The sequence below is a fragment of the Pseudopodoces humilis genome, chromosome 20 (genome assembly GCF_049639895.1).
Source record: "Pseudopodoces humilis isolate 2021_Gansu_Grassland_sample_001 chromosome 20, ASM4963989v1, whole genome shotgun sequence".
Taxonomy (NCBI): domain Eukaryota; kingdom Metazoa; phylum Chordata; class Aves; order Passeriformes; family Paridae; genus Pseudopodoces; species Pseudopodoces humilis.
In genome coordinates this window covers 2508574-2527037 of record NC_142219.1, presented here as the reverse complement: position 1 = coordinate 2527037, position 18464 = coordinate 2508574, and the positions used below count along the sequence as shown (strand labels likewise).

General features: G+C 55.0%; 3 protein-coding genes and 1 long non-coding RNA gene across 23 annotated transcripts in view; 2 read left to right on the top strand and 2 right to left on the bottom strand.

The window, feature by feature from the left end:
• The first annotated feature begins 2006 nt into the window (after positions 1–2006).
• OGFOD2 (2-oxoglutarate and iron dependent oxygenase domain containing 2) lies at positions 2007–7627 on the top strand. Its single transcript, XM_005524553.3, has 7 exons — positions 2007–2145; positions 2223–2279; positions 4217–4327; positions 4804–4903; positions 5671–5795; positions 6246–6500; positions 6994–7627. Exons 1-7 carry the CDS (start codon positions 2023–2025, stop codon positions 7270–7272), a joined length of 1050 nt encoding a protein of 349 aa, XP_005524610.2. The 5' UTR covers positions 2007–2022; the 3' UTR covers positions 7273–7627.
• LOC148182737 (uncharacterized) lies at positions 2948–6745 on the bottom strand. Of its 2 annotated transcripts, none has more exons than XR_015774284.1 (4): positions 6587–6745; positions 5338–5467; positions 4215–4321; positions 2948–4009 (listed from the first exon to the last, which is right to left on the bottom strand). It is a non-coding gene; the product is annotated as an uncharacterized LOC148182737 (long non-coding RNA). The 2 variants fall into 2 exon arrangements; XR_015774285.1 differs by having other exon boundaries at positions 4215–4290.
• Positions 7628–8680: 1053 nt separating the features above from the next.
• ARL6IP4 (ARF like GTPase 6 interacting protein 4) lies at positions 8681–15568 on the top strand. 5 transcript variants are annotated; one of them, XM_014253863.2, is made up of 6 exons: positions 8681–8747; positions 10319–10516; positions 10863–11195; positions 11606–11723; positions 12827–12896; positions 13073–14033. In XM_014253863.2, the coding sequence occupies exons 2-6, from the start codon at positions 10327–10329 to the stop codon at positions 13127–13129; spliced, it is 768 nt and encodes a 255-aa protein (XP_014109338.2). In that variant the 5' UTR covers positions 8681–8747; positions 10319–10326; the 3' UTR covers positions 13130–14033. The 5 variants fall into 5 exon arrangements, 3 of the variants coding, with proteins under 3 accessions (XP_014109338.2, XP_087921307.1, XP_087921309.1); XM_088065181.1 differs by having other exon boundaries at positions 8697–8747; positions 10282–10516; XR_001331558.2 differs by lacking the exon at positions 8681–8747 and adding an exon at positions 14132–15568 and having other exon boundaries at positions 8936–10516; positions 13073–13255.
• PITPNM2 (phosphatidylinositol transfer protein membrane associated 2) overlaps positions 14079–18464 on the bottom strand; it is a 123649-nt gene continuing 119263 nt past the window's right edge. For all 15 annotated transcript variants that reach the window (XM_014253859.2, XM_088065178.1, XM_088065176.1 and 12 more), the window contains one exon: positions 14079–18288. In XM_014253859.2, the coding sequence (XP_014109334.1) occupies positions 17950–18288 (339 nt within the window). In that variant the 3' untranslated portion in view covers positions 14079–17949. The remainder of the gene's footprint in view (positions 18289–18464) is intronic.

Here is an 18464-nt window from a genome sequence, read left to right as displayed (position 1 = left end):
GGATCAAAGGACTTGGGAACGTGCTGATGGATCCTGTCAGACTCAGACAGCACAGGCTGTGGAGGGGTGAGACACATAGCAGGGCTGAGCAGTTTCCTTTCTCCCAGTAAAAACAAGGAGGCGCAGGAAAAAAAAAAGAGGACAAAACACAACAGGCTGACGCATCTCACCTTTCACAAGGCTCACCTGACAACTTTCTCTGACACAATAACCAATTTTCTCAATGTGGCCTACAGCTAAGCTATTTCTCACCCTGTTTCCAGGCAAATTTTTATTGTATTTTAACCTCCTATTGCTGGTTAGAGAAATCCTCAGCCCTAGGATGCTGGAGGAGCTCAGACCATGCAATGCAAGCACACTCCTCAAGCCACAGTGCTGCAGAGTGCTGCTGCAGGGAACTGCCAGCAATGAAACAGATGAGGCAAAGCAGCTGAGGAGACACTGAGATCTTCCTCTTGCTGGTAGTTTAGGGAATCAGGCAGCTCTGGAAGGAACCCAAACCGCCCAAAGTTAAACTCAGCAACTTGTCTGAAACAATCCCACATTGACCAAAACTGCCCTGCACGAGGAGGCTTCCTGACACTTAGGGAAAGACATCCAGCCTATCCAGCTGCCTGGGGACGCTCCAAGATCCACCTGCAGAGTAACTCGGTGAGTGCCTTCCCAGCACAGGGACGGGGAATGACATCATCCCTGCACCAGGGCTCTTGTGGCTGCTGCCTCGGGACTGCTGCCAGCAGCGGTGTCACGGACACGGTCACTGCTCTCCACTTACCCAGTCCACAACATCCTTCACGATGCCCAGCCAGTAGTACCGGCTCTGGATGCGGTGCACGGTCTTTTTCTGGCCCAGGTGGTTGCCGATTTCGGTGAAGTGGCTTTCCAGGAAGACCTGACGCCTCCGCTCGGGATCCACGATCACCTCGCGCTTCTCCTCCTTCTTGGGGCCCACGTAGTAGAGGCAGCCGCCTGCGGGTGCCAGAGGTTTGTCTCCAACAACAGCCTCTCACAGCTGCTCGCCTCCAGAAAAGGGGTCATTTTCCACATGGGAAACGCAGCTGAGACACAGCTCCGGGGGCTGCTGCTGCTGCCTCGGGAGCTCCTGCCGTCCCTGGAGAAGCTGCTAAACCGGAATCGCCCCCACGCACGGCCACGGAGCTTTTCTGCACCCAGGACTGTGTGAAATCCTCCGCTACAACAAAGCCACCGTGGTCCCCAGGGGCAGCGGTGGAGCACCGGTGCCACCCCGGGCTGCCCCGCTCGGTGCCCCTGAAGCGATGCCAGGGCGCGGGGCTGGCCGGGCAGCGCTGGCGGCGATGGCGCTGCCCAGAAGCCACATCCCCTCCCCACGCCGAGGCTCCGGCACATCCCCCGTGTCTGCGGGGCCGGCACCCTCCGGCTTCCCCCCACAGGCCGCCCCCGGGGCGGGCCGCGGCCCAGGGCAGCCCGACACCGCCGCACCGCCCCCCGGGTCCCCACCGTCCACGACGAACTTCTGGGCGTAGCGCTTGAGGTTCTTCCTCTTGATGGAGCAGAAGCTGGGCGGGAAGCAGCCCTCGGCCAGCAGCCGGTAGATGTCCTCGAACTTGCTGCCGTGGCCGCAGGGCTCGGCGGCCACCACCACCTCCCGCTCGGCCTCCGGCAGCGCCGCGTCCATGGCCGGGCCGGGCCGGGGCCGCGCTGACCCCGCCGCGCGCGCACCCGGAGCGCGCCCCCGCAGCCCGCGCGCGCCCCCGCCAGGGATTCTCAGGGACCGTCTGCAAATAACCTCGGGCCGGCCGCTGCCGCTCCGAGCAGACCCGGCCCGGCCGTGAGGGCTGCGGGGCAGCGGCCTCGCTGCGGGACCGGGCCGCGGTGACGTCACGGAGATGACAAAAACAACAAGCGTAAAACCGGGGAGAACGGGCGAGTTCCGCCGCTTTCCGTTTTTTGCCCCGGTTGGGAATTTGCCGATGCGCCCTCCCGCGGACGGAAACGGAGCCCTTTGAGGGCAGGACCGAGGCGCGTTCGCCGGCAGGAAACATGTCCGCGGGCCGGCCGTTCCGCGGGTGCGCCTGCTTTTTCACCGACAACATCTTCGTGGGGCGGTTCGGGCTCCACGTGCGGTACCGGGACGGGCCGCAGCTCCGCCGGGACCACGGCCGGGTACCGCGGGGGCGGGCGGGGCCGGGGGCAGCGGGCCGTGCCGGCGGCCGCGGCGGTGACGGGCCCGTGTGTTGCAGGCGCTGAGGGAGCGCGGCTGCCGGAGCGAGGAGCAGTTCCGGGAGGTGCTGAGGGAGGTGAGCAGCGGGAGCCCCTCACGGCCACCGGGCACTCACAGAGCCGCGGGATGGGTTCTGTTGGACCTTAAAACTCATCCAGTGCCACCCCTGCCCTGGGCAGGGACATTTCCCCTGTCCCAGGCTGCTCCAAGCCCCTCCAGCCCGGCCTTGGGCACTGTCAGGGATTCAGGGGCAGCCACGGCCCCTCTGTGCCAGGGCATTATCCCCCTCACAGGGAGGAATTTTTTCCCTAAATCCCTTCTAACCCTGCCCTCTGTCAGTGTGAAGCCATTCCTTGTGTCCTGGCACTCCATCCCTTGGAAATTGTCTCTCTCCAAGGTTTTTGTTGGTCCCTTCAGGCCTTGCGAGGCCACAGTGAGGTCACCCCAAAGCTACTCCTCTCCAGGTGAACAAGCCCAGCTCCCTGGGCAGGCTGGTTCCCCTCAGGGATCCCCTCACCAGAGGTCAGTCCCGAAGGGAGTTTGGGGCCTGCTGGAGCCCCCCAGACCCGGGGAGCAGCTCCCGGCACCGCGTCCTGATCCACCCCGGTGCCGGGCAGAATCCAGAGGGAAGAATTCCCCGCGGGCGCACATCAGCGAGGTGTTTATTCAGCCAACACCCTGCAATTAAATGCTGTCATTCAACACATCCCAGCGGCCTCTGAGCCGCTCCCTCCTTGGATTTACTCCGCTGGCTCTCAGTGCCCTGGTTTGTCTTTCCTTATCCCTTCTTCCAAACATTTTTAAAGGCAGTCTGAGATGGGGTCCTACAGAAATTCACCCTTCATCACAGAATCTCTGCTTTTTTTCCAGGCTAGGGACAGGAATCTGTCACTCACCAGCTCCAATGTTGCTAAGGGGACAGACATTTTAGGAATTCTTGGCAGAATGGTGGTGGCAGTAAATCATACTGTTAATTAAAGCTTTATTAACTGGATATTATGATTCATACAGCACAGAATTTATGAGTAGGACAGCCCAGGATTTTCCCAGGCAGAATCAATGGAGCACAACAAGCAATGTAATTTATAAAACAGCCTCACTTAGGATTTCAAGATCCCAATTTTGGTTTTAATTTATAATCAGCTTAGATCTAAACCACTTTCTAATCATCCAGGCTCTCTGCAGATCTGCTCAGATCTTCATACAAGGTTTGCTGTATCAATATAAACATCATAAAGGAAACCTAGAAATTACATAAACAAATGGGAGGTCACAGCTCTCCCTGTCCAGCAGCAATTCCAGCCCCAGTTTCCCACTTAGAACTCGATCCTGATTTTCTGGGCAGTGCTGGGTTACAGATCCCTGCCCTGTGACCCAGGGACCTTGGGGCTGGGAGGGAGGGGAAGAAGAAGGAAGCTGAGACCTTCAAGGTTCCCAAGACCTTCAGGACGTGATACTGAGAGCAAGGGAATGAACACAGGAGCTGCGTGGTCCCAGGAATGGCTGCTCACTCACTCCTCAGCAAGGACTGTTACAAATTAATCTCATGAGGGGGAATTAAAAGGGGAAGAGCTGCCTGGATCAGCTGTTTGCTCCGAAAGGGCAGCTTAGCCTGTCTCTACCACACTTAGCAGTAATCCCTTCATGACAGGACTTGTCTTGCTCCCGGCAAATGTCTGTATTTTGGACAATGCCTCCATTGTCAGAACAAAGCCAGATTCAGGAGGTGTCAGAAGGCCTGAAAGGGCTGAAACCTCACAGCTCCACTTGACACTTCCACAGCAAAGTCCTCAGTTTTTAAGCCATCTGTAAAGAGAACATAAACTCCTCTAAGACATTTGGCTTTCCAGATATTTACTGGACTTGTCTTGACCACAGAAAAACAAAGCAAACACTCTGTCCCCCAGAGGTGCCCCCAAACAAAAATAATCGGTTTAAAGCAATGAGCAGATTCCCAGAGCTGTTTTACTCAGCCCTGTTGATTTCTGACAATGTGCTGTTGTTTACTCACAGATTGAGGCAGAAGTGCAGAGAAGAAAAGAGTTAATCCATCAGTCAGTGGAACGCAGAGCCATCATCTCCAAGTGCTACAAACCAAAACACCCAGAGGTGTACACCCTGCAGGTACACAGAAGGTTTGGAATCTCTTTTGCACCCCCCAAAAAAATTACCTGATAATTTTATTTTTGTAGTTTATTTCCCCCTCTCCTCGGGACTGCACAGTGCTAAAGCTGCACTGAATTAAAACACAGGGGTAGCATATGAAAACTGGATTTAAAGCTTTAAAAACACGACAGCACAGCGTGTTCTCCAGGCAAGATTCCTGGTGTTCCAGCCAGAAAAGGCTCTTTCCTGTCATGCCTAGGATAAATCTGGACAGTTACTCCTAGAAAACCATGCACTAAAGCAAGCAGTAACTTCCCCACCCCACTGGTAAAACACCAGTGACATTCTGCATTTCCTGCTGTGGAATTATCTCGGGTGTGACTCAGCCTTGCTCCCTAGGGACTGTGTATTTCCCTGGGAGTCCATTTCCCTCTCGGGCTGTGCAGGCTGATTGTGTTTCTGTGTGTTCTTCCCATCCTTCCCCTGGAATCCAGGATTCCTTCCTGGCCCCAGAGTTTCTGGAAATCGTGAGGTTCTGCACATCTCCAGGTGCTGATCTCCAGGGCCTCCTGAGCTACCTCGAGTCCTTCTCAGGTAAAGAAAACAACACCTCAGTCCCACAGATCCCCCTGGTGACAGCTGTTCCCAAGCCCTGTCTGGAACAGCTCTGCTTTGACACAAGCTGAGGCACACAGGATGTTATTCTCTGCCTGAGGAGGGTCTCTGGAGAGGCAGCAGTTCTGCTCTGAGATCAGAGGCTGTTTTCTGCTTTCCCATCCCAGCCTGCTGATGTCTCACCAGAGACTCCAGGGCTGGGGTTTTGGTTGTACCACAGCTCACCAGGGAGCCTGCTGAAGGAGCACTGGGAGCCCAGGGAGCTTGGTTTTCCTTCCCTGAGTGCTTTGCCATTGCAGACAGCCCCTGTTGGTTAGTCTGGGCTGAAGTAGCTTCAGACTAGATTTCAGCCTTTGAAAAAGAGAGCTGGGTTTTCAGCTTCCCTGGAGGCTGCTGTGAAGCTTTCTGCTTACCTGAAATGCTGCCAAGATGCAGAGGGGAAGAGGCAGTGTTGCCTCCTTTCCTCAAGGCAAAGACACCAATGTCTGTGTGCAGAGCTCCTGGATTTATCCAGGGCACCAGTTCCAGACACAGCCTTCTGCTCTGGAAATGAGGGACCACCATGAAAAATACCAAATACACCCCAGAGCTGAGCCCAGGAAATGGTGCCAGCCCTCTGAGCAGTCTGAGCACAAAGTGCAGCCTGTGGGTGCTGTGCCCTCACTGACACCAGCACAGTGCAGCTGGACAGGCAGCCAGGAAAACTGGGAGTTCCCCAGCAAACTCTGTCTCCCCTCTGCTGGCAGATAAGAGGATTTACCGACTCCCAGTGTTCACAGAGGAGTTCTGCCAAGCCTTTGTGGATGAGCTGGAGAACTTTGAGCAGTCGGATATGCCCAAAGGCAGGCCCAACACCATGAACAACTACGGGGTAGGACTCATCTCCTGTGCTTCTTTAGGGGTGGTGTTCCCTGTGCTCATCTCCTCACGCCTCACTCCCTCCAGTTCCAAAGTGCCTCTCATTTTACACGGAGCAGTTCGAGTTCAGTGCCCCCGTGGAGTGACAGGGTTGAGGGAATGTTGCAGGGACAAAAGAAAGTGGGAATGCAGGGGAAGGAGTTGGTATCTCAGAGCAAAGAGCACCTTGTGCTTAAGCAAAACAAATTTAAATCAAGGACACAGTTTCTAAAGAAACTTTTGATCCTATTACTCTGTGTTTCCCCCCATCCCTGTCCACCTTGATCCTCCTTCCTTTTCCCCGTAGCCAGAGCCTTTGCTCCAAAGCGATCTGAGCCAGCAGCAGGGCTGGAGGAGGACAGCAGCTCTGAGGAGCAGCAGCTGTGGCTGCTGAGCTCTTCTCCCCTTGCTCTCCTCGGCGCAGGTTTTGCTGAACGAGCTGGGCATGGATGAGCCTTTCCTGACGCCGCTGCGGGAGCGGCTCCTGCCCATCACGGCCCTGCTGTACCCGGAGCTGGGAGGGGCCTGCCTGGACAGCCACAAAGCTTTCGTGGTCAAGTACTCCCTGCACGAGGACCTGGACCTCAGCTCGCACTACGACAACGCTGAAGTCACCCTGAACGTTTCCCTCGGGAAAGAATTCACAGAAGGAAATTTGTACTTTGGGGATTTCAACCAGGTACTGAGCATGTCCCACTCACCTCTCCCTCCTCAGCCCCCCAGCTGCAAGGCATCCACTCTGTCCTGAAAAAAAACATTATTCACCTCTGACAGTCAAACCTGCTCTGTCCTTCCCCGTTTTTGCATGGCTTGGTTATACAGGATCCTCTTCAGCTGCAATATTCCAATAGCAATATTCAGTATTTTAAAGAGAAGACAGATGCAGCTTTGCAGTAAAGTGCAGTGAAACAAAGCACCCCCTCTTTCCACATCTGAAACTGTGAGCAGGGAGGTGCTGAGGGAGAGATTTATTTCAGATGTGACTTCAACCTAAATCTCTAGCACCTGTTTTCAGGGCAAGAGAGGGGCAGAAGCTCCCATACAGCTTCAACTCTATGGGAGCTTTGAACTTTCATTTCAGCTGTTGCTTCCTGGGTGCTGTGGGGGAAAGAGGTGACAGATTTCAACAATTTGAGAGACTTCATGGCATGACACGAATCCCTTTGTTCCAGGATCCCACCCCAGTGCCCAAATACATCGAGGTGGAGCACGTTGGAGGCTGGGGGCTGCTGCACCGAGGGGGGCAGATCCACGGGGCCCTGCCCATCACCTCCGGGCAGCGCTGGAACCTCATCGTGTGGATGAGATCCTCGGCCATCCGAAACCAGCTCTGCCCCATGTGCCGCAGGAAACCCGAGCTGGTGGAGGCCGAGGGCTTTGGGGATGGCTTCACAGAACCCCTGGAGGAGGAGGAGGTGCCGCAGACCGTGAATCTCTGTGCCTTGGGGTAGTGGGGGGAGGATTTCCCCACTCCAAATTGTCCAAAGCGCCGTTCTGACCTCCCAGGCTGCACCCCTGGGCTGTGCTGGGTGCAAGGAGCAGCTCTCACCTTGGGAAGGGATGCTAAGCCAGCCATGCCAGCATTCCAGCTGGAAGAGCTGGAACTCGGCTCCTGAGGGCTCAGCTGGGGCTGGAGGACTCTAAGACACACAAACTCCAACTCTCATTCCCTGCAGGGACTCTGTCAATAATTCCAAGTGCACAGGGGAAACACCTGAAGCTCCTTGGCCTCTCTGCCAACAGCAGCACCCCAGGTCCCACTAGAAATGGGGAAGAATGGCAGAATAAACCATTTCTCTGCTTTTCTTGGGGCCTCCTGTCCTCTGCCACGGGGAGGGGAAGAGCTTTGTGTGGCTGAGGGACCGGGAAGGATCTGCTCAGGAATGAGATCCAGGTGATTCACAGTGAGCTGTTGGGAATGGCAGGGAATTCTCACCACTCGATGTCTGTGTAAGCCAGGCTCAGAAAAATCCACCAGGAGCAACAGAGGGAGCAGTGATCCCTCCAGGATGGCTGAGACACGTCCCAAAGGCTTCTTGGGAGCAGAAACTTCCCTTTCAAAGGTTTTGTGAACTTTATTAAGCAGAGACAGAGCTCGGGGAGCCACCTGCAGCAGAGCAAAACTTCCCAGGACAAGATGTACTTTTAACTCCCTTTGCTTTAGTTACATGAACAAGTGAAAATATAAAATAACTCTGCCAGCCTGGAGGCAGCAGCAGACAAGGCCTGAGACTTAATTTGGCACCAAGATCCCCCAGGCACTGATGGATTAGAAGGGTCCAGTGCTTTTCCCTCCTTCCTTCCAGCTGCCTGAAAGCATGAGATTCTTCCATCTACTAAACAAATTAAGGAAGCCAATTATTGTCTGATTTGGTGTCTGCATTTGCCATCCTGGAAAACGAACTCAATATATTGGATAGATGCTGCTGCATTTACAAGGAAGGGGCTTTTCCCTTTATCTGTTGAGTGCAGTAATCACAGCCCATGGCTAATCACATCGGTAACTGTGGAGGGCTGAACGTGAGCGGGTGCAGCTCGCACAAAAGGTGTTTATTGCGGCTCTTCCAGCGGACCCGCTGGATTTTGGCTGGGGCTGACATTGGCACAGGGCGCTGATGAGCTTCTCATTTGCAAAGCTCATTAAAATTACACCGAGGGAAGGAAACCGGCGGTTGTATCTGAGCGAGAAGCCGCTATCAAGAAACGCCGTCTCGAAGCCTTTATCTCTTTCACTGGCGAACGTGAGCGCTCCCAATCTGCCCGAATTCACCCCAAAAATTGAGCTCCGGGGCGGGCGAGGCGGCCCCCGGAACCAAAGAGCGCGGTCCGGCTGCCGCCCGGCCCCGCGCGCGGCGGACGGAGGCGGGAGGCGGCCAGCGCGGTCCCGGCGGCGGGAGCCCCGCTCGGGGCGGCGGGGCCCGGCCCGGTGAGTCCCCGCTCCCTCCCGCTCCCCTCACCTGCGGCGGGGCCGGCCCGGCCCGGCCCGGGACACTGGAGAAGGGCGGGCCGGGGGGGCCACAGGCCCGAGTGTTGCGGCGGCCCCGGGGGGGCTGATAAAAAGCTGCGCACTTAAAGGGGCCGCGCCTGGAGCCGCGCGCGTAGAACGCCTCGTGCTGAGCTCTTAAAGGGCCAGCACACCTTTTGCTGAGCTTTTAAAGGGCCAGCACACCTTTTGCTGAACTCTTAAAGGGCCAGCACACCTTTTGCTGAACTCTTAAAGGGCCAGCGCATGTCGTGCTGAGCTCTTAAAGGGCCAGCGCACCTCGCCCGTGCAGGGGTGAGGGCAGGGACAGCCCCTGCAGCTGCCCAGGGCAGAGCTAGGCGGGCAGGAGGAGTCGCTGAGGTGTCAGGGTGGGGCTGAGAGCTCGGCCTGGGGCACGGCCAGCCTGGGATGCTGCTGGGATGGACTTGGGATTCGTCACCCCCAGCTCCAGACCCATTGATCCTGCTGCTGTGGTTGTATCAAAGTGGGTTTTTCTTCCTGCTGCCACAGCCAGAAGGGAAAGATCCGAGTCCCAAACGCTGTCCCCAGCCAGGCCCTGGTGCAAGGGGCAGCTGCTGCGTGTGTGCATGGAGGACTCTCATGCTCTGAAACCTCCCTGCGTGCATAATAGTTGTGATTGGTTTTGTTGTGTTTTTTTTTCTGATTGAAATTTCCCTATGGAAATCAATCAAAGATCTGATTCACTTGGGAGCAAATCCAAGTTGCTGCCTGGGATTGTCGAGGTGGTAAACAAACAATTCATTAAATTGGAAGGTGGCTGTGAGAAAGCGTTTCCCAGCTCCTGCCCTGCCCCCGGTGCCAGTTTGTTTTTTAAATTAACGAGAGCACGGATCACACTGGCCTGGGGCTGCTGGCATCCCTGGGGCTGATGGACGGGGGTGCCAGCTGAGTGCAGCATCTGTTTTCTAAGAGTAAATTGGAATATTAAAAATTCATTCTTCCCCTTGGCTGGTGCCTGCTCCCAGCGTTTGAAGTGACGGCGTGATTGACTCGGGGAGGACGTTTTGTTCTGCTGGCTGTGGCTGCAGTATCCATCACCCTCTGCCCGTGTCTGGCTGTGCTGCAGCATCTCCTGGTGCCCACCCACGGGCACAGCCCTGCTGCACAAACAGCCTCAGGCCCCTCTGTGCCCGCCCGATCCTCCGGGGACAAACAGCAGCAGCACAGGGAGAACCTGCTGGAAGGTTGTCCCCTGCTTGGGGACAGTTGTCTGAGGCAGGTGAGGGCTGCTGGGGATGGCAGTGCTGTCCCTGTGCCAGCTCCCTGCCATAGTGGGGGTGGTGAAATTCCACGTGGCCATTTTGGGAGAGCCCTCACCATCGTGGTGGGAGCAGGGACAGGGTTTGACAGGAGCAGGAACGGAGTTTGACAGGAGCAGGGGCAGAGTTTGACAGGAGCAGGTTTTCCAGGGCTGTTGGCTCAGATTGGAGTGAAGGATTTTGGGGCTGCTGGGCAGGGTTGGTCCCCCCGTGGCTCTGATGTGACCCCTCCAGGAGCTGCCATGGCCCACAGCCGCTCTCGGAAGCGATCGCGGAGCAGGAGCAAAAGCGATTCCCGGAGCAGGCGGGAGAGGAAGGAGAAGAAAAGGAGGAAGAGCAGCAAGGACTCGCAGCGGGGCAGCAGCTCTCCACCAAGGAAGAGGATCTCTGGCTCTCACGGACACAAATCGAGCTTGGCAGCAGCCAGGGAAGGTGGGGGAAGGCCCTGAGCCTGTGCTTTCACCACATTACCCTAGGGCAGGTGCACAGAGAGGGCTCGGGGAGGTGAAGAGGATCCCTGGGTTTAGCTGGTGTCTGTCACCTTGTCCTGCACTTGATGCCCACTTTGGTCTCGTTCTGACAAATGCAGAGCCCTCAGTCCCTCCGTGAGCTGGTCTGGCACCACAGAGCGCCCTGGGTTGGACTCTGTGCCCTGTGCTCTGTGGGCACAGAGGGGAATTCCAGGCAGGAAAGAAACCAGACTTGGGAGGGGGATAAACCAACATCTGCTGCTGCAGGGCCAGGGCTGCTCCACACACCCTCTTCTTGTGTATTGCAGAAAAGAAGAAGGAAGGAAAGGACAAAAAGAAGAGGAAGGCCAGTACCTCTTCCTCTGGGACATCTTTGTCCACCAGCTCTTCCTCATCTTCCTCCAGCTCCTCTTCCGATGACTCCAGTGACAGTGACTCCAAAATGAAGAAGAGTCAAGACAGCAAAAAAAAGCGAGTGAAACAGAAAGACAAAAAGAAGAGGAAGAAGAAGAAAAAAATAAAGAAGAAATCCAAAAAGAAGGCAAAGGAGAGAGCTAAGGAGGAGAAAGCCAAGGCAGAAGAGGCACCTGGCCCCTCGCTGGAGCAGTGGCAGAAGGAATCGGTGGTGGACTCTGGGCCAGGTAAGGATGCTCTTTCCCTTCTGCTGGAGCCCGTGCACACGGGAGCTGTGCTGTCCCTGGGTGACTGAGGGAAGCAGGGCTGTGGACAGGGAGGAGCCCCAGGCTCTCCTCCCTCCTATGCACCGTGCCCACCTTTGAGCCACTCTCAGAGATTGGTTTGTAAAGTGTTAGGGTGTAGCTTATAGATGTGACTGGGGAAGAAAGATGCCAAATGGAATGACACAGTCAGCAGTAAGATCCTGGCAAAGCTGGTCCTGGCTCTGGGATGTGGAGTGTCCCTTTCTTTGTGTGGTTTGTCACTGTACACCAAATCCTGCTGGGAACTGGGTGTGAAATGTTGTCCGTGGGCTGAAGCCCTGGTGCTGTGCCCCTTTCCTGGAGCACAGCTCTGACTGAGCACTGCATTCCAGCTCTGACAGATGAACAGAAATCCCGGATCCAGGCTATGAAGCCAATGACAAAGGAGGAGTGGGACGCGAGGCAGAGCGTCATAAGGAGAGTGGTGGATCCCGAAACGGGGAGAACCAGGTATGACCTGGGGAAAAGGGAGAGGGGTTGTCCATTCCCATCCATGCTGAGTGGGCTGGAGGCCTGGCCATGGCACTGCAGCACCACAGCTGGAGCCAGGACCCCTTGAGCAGCGAAGGCCGGAGCCAACCCCTCACAGGCCTGGTGTGACCTGCCCAGAAAGTGACACAATGACACCAAATCTTTGAAATGTGCTGGAGCTCCACACAAGGGACACTGGGCTGTGTCCCAGTATCCCACTGCTGCATCCACTTACCTTCAGCTCCAAAGTCCTGGGCCCTGGTTAACACCCAGGTGGGAATGAGGAGCATGTGCCCTGTGGGGTTACAGACCGATCAAACTCAAGTTCATTTAGCTGCCAAATAGAAATGACCCAGTTTTTAATAAACTCCATCTTCTCAGCAAGCAGAAAACGTCATGCTGAAGAGAATTGGGTATGACAGGTCCAGTCTTAAAATAGAAGGCAGCCTGCAGGGCTCAGGGAGGTGTGGAACAAAGGTCGGTTCCCTGTAAGGCACGTAATGAAGACAATTAAATTTCTATTCATGTTTGGAGGTGTGAGCCGCCTCCAACACTGCTTGGAATTTGCTCAGCAAGATGCTCCCTGGCCTGGCTGCATTTCAGGCCCAAACTGGCTCCTGTTCCTGAATGGCTTTGCAGTTTCCTGGGGCACCCAGGACGACACCTGAACTCGATTGAAAAAAAACCAAGAGGTTTTGCATGGGTTGGGGCACTGTGGGTTGTAGGGTGACAGGGGATGCTTTTATCAGGAATGTTTTCCTGTGCCAGTGTGACTGACTGCACACAGCAGGCAGTGCCCACAGCCTGGGGCAGGGCCAGCTGGCCCTCAGTTCTCAGGGGAGCACTCCTGTCCTTGCTGCAGTGTGGTGACATTAATCCCACAGTGGCCATGCTGTGCTATTGAAGCTTGATAAAAAAGCAAAGTCACAAAATACAGTGTCAGGGGTGGGTCAGCTCTGGCCTTGCCAGGAGGTGCATCATCCCAGCACCTGCAGGTGCCCTCAGGGTGGGGGACAGCAGCTTTGCAGCTGCAGGAACTTGCCAGTACCCTCATGGCTCCTGGGGCTGTGCTTGACTTGCAGGCTCATTAAGGGGGACGGGGAAGTCCTGGAAGAAATCGTCAGCAAGGAGAGACACAAGGAGATTAACAAGGTAGTGGGACCTGCATGGGGTGGCTGGGCACAGCCAGCGAGCTGCTGCACCCAGAGAGGTTGTGTTTCCACCCTGGGGACAAGCTGAGCCCTGGCAGCACCGCCAGGGCCCCGGGGTGGTGCTGGAGGTGCTGCAGTCCTGGGCAGGGAGGGCTGTGAGTGCTGTTTCCCCTGCAGCAAGCCACTCGTGGGGATGGGCTGGCCTTCCAGGTGAGGACGGGGATGCTGCAGTGAGGGCAGGCACCAGCCAGCCCAGGGGCCCGTCCTGCTGCCCCTGCCAGCCCCGGGGAGCCTCTGCCTCTGGACCACGCAGACAGCACCGTGTCAAGATGTTCCCCAGGGGCCCTTTCCAGCTGCTCTGTAAGTTACTGACTGGGAAGGAGAGCGACTTTATGGGTTCACCTCCCAGTAAACAGCTTCTCCCCTCCCTGTCCCAGCTCAGGCCAGTGTGGCTGTAATGTACATGAGCCATTTGCCCCAGTGCTCCTCTGGATGCTGGAGGAGCTCAGCAGCACCCAGGGGACAGACACCCTCAGGGTGCTCTGGGCTTTGAGGGGCAGGAGCCAATGCTGTGGCCAGGACAGGGTGTGTACCGGGGCCACAAAGCACACAGCTGGCTTCCACTTCTTCCCTTCAGGGGCTGCCCATGGCCCTTTCCTTGCTGGATCTGGCTCACGGGCCCTTTGCACTCACTGACCCTGCTCAGAGTGGAGTGGCTGTGGCTCTGCTCAGACTGCAGCTCCCCTGAGTGCCTCCCTCCACTCCACTGCGCCCCTGGGGCTTCTCCCAACCTTCCTGCAGCTTCACCTCCTCGGGCAGAGGAGCACTGACGTGGCACACTGCACTGTGCAGGTGTGCTTTGCAGAGGGGTGGCTTTGCCTTGCTCCTGCATGCAGCTCATGTCCCTTCCCCACAGCACAGGCCCCAGGCAGCGCTGGGGCTCTGGGCTTCTCAGGGCCCAGGGCTGCTCTGAAGCAAACACAGCAGCCTTTTCCCTTGCTGGAAACTGTAAAAAACAGAAGGACAAATGGGTTAAAGGACAAATGGGTCCTGCAGGATCTCTGCAGAGGGTTTCCACGTTCTGTTCATGGCTGTAACCCCATTAAACTGGCACCTGCTCACATTTTATGACTTGTCCATTTCTAGAGTATTCCCCCACCCCCCAAAAAAAGCAGACAGAGAAGAGCCTTCCCATTTCTTTAATCTGTGTAACTCACAATGATACTGTACACGAAGCACACCAGGCATTGGAACGATGCACTAACAGCAAGGAGGAGAAGGAAGTTGTACAGAAGGTTTGCCACACACAAGCGAGTCATCGGCACTGCACACGCGGGGCGTACCCGGCGCCCTCGGGCATCCCCCCGCTGGCTCCCCACACACAGCTGGTACCCCTAGAGCAATTTTTTATAAATAAAATATAACTAACATTGTTGGAATATAAAATTGACAGTCGAGGGTATCAACAGGCAGAGGGAGGGGACCGTAAGGCTTCTAGAACTAATAGGAAATGCAGCAAACAGTGGCGATACCTGAAGAAGGGGCTGCTACAGCAAGCACGGCGGCTGCTGGGCGGGCGGGAGGGTGGTGGTGGTGACCCTTTGGCTGATTTCTGCTCTGGGCTCGTGCCCCCAACACTGTAAACGGTTTTTGGTACTAGGATTTCGCCTCATCTGACAGAGTGATCTGAGCAAACCCAGGGAAACGACTCGGAGGGAATGCACGGGCTCCTCACTGGTTTTTTAAAAGACTTTAAAGGGACAGCATCAGGTAGAAAGTCTGGCCTAAGGGTGCAGTAATATAAAAAGCTGCTTTTCATAAAAAATCTGAGCTCAGCAGCAGAGTTTGATTCCCATGGAAACAGAAAAGCAACCCCAAAGCCCGAGGCTGTGTTGTGCTGATGTGCAGAACAGGACGTGGGCTGGCGCCGAGGGCTGTCCAGACAACGGCCGAGGGAGGAGGACAAGAAACTTCCCATTCTCTCCTTTCAAAGCAAACAAGTTACTTGTAACAAGGATAAATTAGGTCTTTACCCTGACAGCGCCCCTTTAGTAAGGATGGAATATACATTCATCTTTCCCTCACCACGTCCAGACGGATCCTCTTCCATACACGTGGAAAGGCATCGGGTCACATGCATTGCTCTCCAAAACAGCTCGGGACAAACAGGTTATAAACACAGAGTTAAACTATTGCTATTGTTCTGTGAGTGCTCATCTCTGCTTCAGAGGGATGAGTGCCAGATGGGGGCAGCTGAGGATTGAGCGATGGAGACGGGGATGGACTGAGTCTGTGAAGAAAAACTTAGTGGCATTATTTCCTGGTAACTACACCCACCTCCCGGGGTATTATTGCAGCAATAAAGGTCCTGCTCTACAATTGCTTCTCCGTGTTGGATCCGTACAATGGCAACGGATGGGGGGCCAGGGAAAGGACCCGGGCAAGGTTCAAGAAGCTCAACAGAGGATGAGGACGGAGGTGCTGTGATTGTCAGGCTAACTGGTTAGGAGCTGTTTAAAACATGGAGTGATGGAGAGGGTGAGTATCATATTGCACTTCTGCATTCATTGACAGTTACATTAAACTTGGTCCATAAAATAATTGCTTTGTACATAATGCCTGAAACAAAAAGCTACATTTTTAAAATATTAATAAACCCTGAAGGTTCCAGTCCCTCCAGACATTTTTTTTTTCCTCTACATAAATAAATAACTTTCAATTTTATATATCCACTTTTTATGTTGAACATTTACATTCGCCTCTGTTTTACACTATCTACACATAAGAAAATGTGAACATCTCGTCAACACTGGAAAATGTACAGACCATGCCTCGGTTCTGGACTTGGAGGAAAGGTGAATTTTGCAAAGGCCATATCCAAATTTGCAGAAATTATTTAGTGATGTGGTTTGGTGACTTCACAGGATCGATTGTGGCTTGGCTTCCTGCTCAGATGGCATCTGTTTGATAGAACATTCGGCTAGCAAAAAGCTGGGACAAATTCACATTGTTTACAAACCCAGTAAAAGCTCTGGATGTACATTCAGAGAGAGCCAAGCTGAGTCAGCAGAAAGGGAAGTCAGTTTCTGGTAACAAAAAGTCATCAGGTACATTCTGTAATTGGATAATTACCAAAGAGAAGTGGTTTAAACGTTTTGCAGTCGGGTCTGAGCGCTCCAGGGGCTCGGATGCCGGCGGCAGCTCCGCACTGTCCCTGCTCTGCCTCGGCCTGGACCCTCCACACCACGAACACATGAGTTGGATGAGTTGGGTTTGTCTACCATGGCCCAGAGGCAGTGAGCAGAGCAGCGTTCACAGTGCTGTGTATCTCAGTGCGGCCGTCCTGCACCGTTCTTATTGAAACTGGTAAGAAAATGAAGCAGCCAGTCTAAAAAATTCTCTGTTATAAATAAGATCCTCGTAAGTAGAAAGTGATACAAAGACAGGAAGGTGTGGTGGGGAAAGCAGGGTTACACACAGTCGGGGAGCTGGGTAGGACTATAAAATCTCCACATCAAGAGGCCAACTGGAGTCTGTAATGGGCACCCCGGAGCCCCCCGTGTGGTGCCCCTCGCCCCAGGAGGTGTGTGCAAGGAGGGAACCTTCGCTGGCCCGGGGAGGGACAGGACTGAGGGGCTTTTTGGCAAGCCCTGGCTCCAGGCACTGTTCCCTGTCCCTGTGTGGTGTCACCGGGGTGCCAGCCCTCTGCCACGCGCCCGCCGGCTCGCTCCAGCAGCACAAACCCAGTGTCTCAGGCACATCCACTGAGAAACACACCAGAAAAATTAAGATATGGCCTTTTCTTAAGGTTGCCTGACATTGTTGGCACACTTCCTTACAGTCTCCTTACTGCTGGAAAAACTTCTGCACAGATTGTTTGTTGTTTTTTTAAATATATACATATATATATGTGTGTGTGTATATAATGTATAGATATCCACACACACCCTGGCTTAGCAATATTTCATTGTCATGCACTACAAACACTGGTGTAGCTACATGAGATGGTAACAGGTTTCCATTCTAAAAATCATCAGTGCAAAAAACAATGAGGTTTTACAGTTCAGTAACTATAGGTAAAAGAAGCGAGTCTAATTCCCATGAAAGCTGCTACTGAACTTGGAGAGAACCTGGGAAGAAAAAAGGTCTCAGAGGTGGGTGTTGAGAGAGTCAGACCCTGCATTTGGATGAGAAGAACTGCAATGCAATCCAGCTGCTGAGTGCCTTCAGCTGCTTCCAAATATATGGTGGTTACTTGTTGGAAATAATACATAGTGAGACTACTCGGAGACTTTAACAGCAAATTAAGTGTCTGAGGTCTGTAACAGCTCAAACAAAATAGCTTGTATTCCTCTTTTAATAGGTGAACACATTAAATTCCATCGGCTTCTAAAAGGTCTCTAAAAAATAACAGTAATAACAATAATGACCCCGCTGTCTTGGGCACGAATCTGCCGACATTCTGCCTCTGCCAACGGCATGGATGCAGCTTTAGCTTTGCACTGCACCAGCTCCTTGGGAAAGTGGCTGCACGTGGAGCTCTCTGTCCAGGAAAAGCTCTCGGTCGCTCTGCCTGGCACAGCCCACGGCAAATCCCCAGCTGGGGCCGGGGGAGCGGCGCGTTACCCGACCCCAGAGCCCCCAGTCTGACTCCTGGGACAGCCCAGAACAGCTCCCCCAGCCTCATGCCCTGTTCCTGCGGCTCTGAGGACAGCACTCGGTCACCGTGTGGGAGCGATGGCTAACAAGGCGAGGAGGCACGTATTTACAGTCACTGACCCTGGATGAGAGAAGGAGGCAGGAGAGAGCGCCGTCCTGATCTGGAGACTTCCCCCCGATTTCCAGCTGTTCCTCGGGCTCACGCCACACAAACCTGACGCTCCTGCTGCAAGGCCTGCACATTCTGTGTGGGAAACATCCCGTCTCTTCCCAGAACACCGTGTTATTAGAGTAGCACCATATTTACCCTTCCAGCCCGAAACACTGGCCTCGTCCCTCTTCCCTTTTGTTTTCTCCTCCGGTGGCTGCAGCTGACAATCCTGGCTCTGGCCTGGCTACTTCTGCCCCAAGAGGCCGGACTCCAGGCGGGACGCGGCGCTGCGGCCCCAGCAGCCCGTGGCGATGCTCATGCTCCTTTGGCTGCGCTCCCTGTCCCTGTCCTTGTCGCTGTCCGACTGGCTCTGGGTGCGCTCGGGCCGGTGGCCGGCGCCGCTGGCCGAGGGCTGGGCGGAGATGGTCCGCAGCAGGTGGTTCCTCTTGCGCAGGAACTCGGCCTGGCTGGGCAGCCTGAAGCTGCCCTTGCGCAGCGCCATGCGCGTGGTGTTCTTGGCAGGGCGCGCGCGGTGGTTGTACTCCAGCTGGGCCAGGTGGGCTGCGTAGCCCTCCGTGATGAACTGCGGGGCGAGGGCAGCGTTAGAGAGGTGGGACACGTTTCCCTGAGAGCCACTGGCAGCCAGGTACGTTCGTTCTGCCGGCTTCTCTGGGGTGACGGCCACGGAAACACTCAGACCCATTTTGTGTCCCTGCTACCTGGGACAGTCCCCACCCTGTCGGCCAACACTAGCTCAGT

Excerpts from the sequence above, each read along its gene's own strand:
- OGFOD2 (XM_005524553.3), top strand. The coding sequence starts at position 2,023 with ATGTCCGCGGGCCGGCCGTTCCGCGGGTGCGCCTGCTTTTTCACCGAC. Across the intron at positions 4,328-4,803 it reads CAGAGGTGTACACCCTGCAG|GATTCCTTCCTGGCCCCAGA; the intron begins GTACACAGAAGG and ends CCTGGAATCCAG. Across the intron at positions 5,796-6,245 it reads ACACCATGAACAACTACGGG|GTTTTGCTGAACGAGCTGGG; the intron begins GTAGGACTCATC and ends TCCTCGGCGCAG.
- ARL6IP4 (XM_014253863.2), top strand. The coding sequence starts at position 10,327 with ATGGCCCACAGCCGCTCTCGGAAGCGATCGCGGAGCAGGAGCAAAAGC. Across the intron at positions 11,196-11,605 it reads GGTGGTGGACTCTGGGCCAG|CTCTGACAGATGAACAGAAA; the intron begins GTAAGGATGCTC and ends ACTGCATTCCAG. Across the intron at positions 12,897-13,072 it reads GACACAAGGAGATTAACAAG|CAAGCCACTCGTGGGGATGG; the intron begins GTAGTGGGACCT and ends TTTCCCCTGCAG.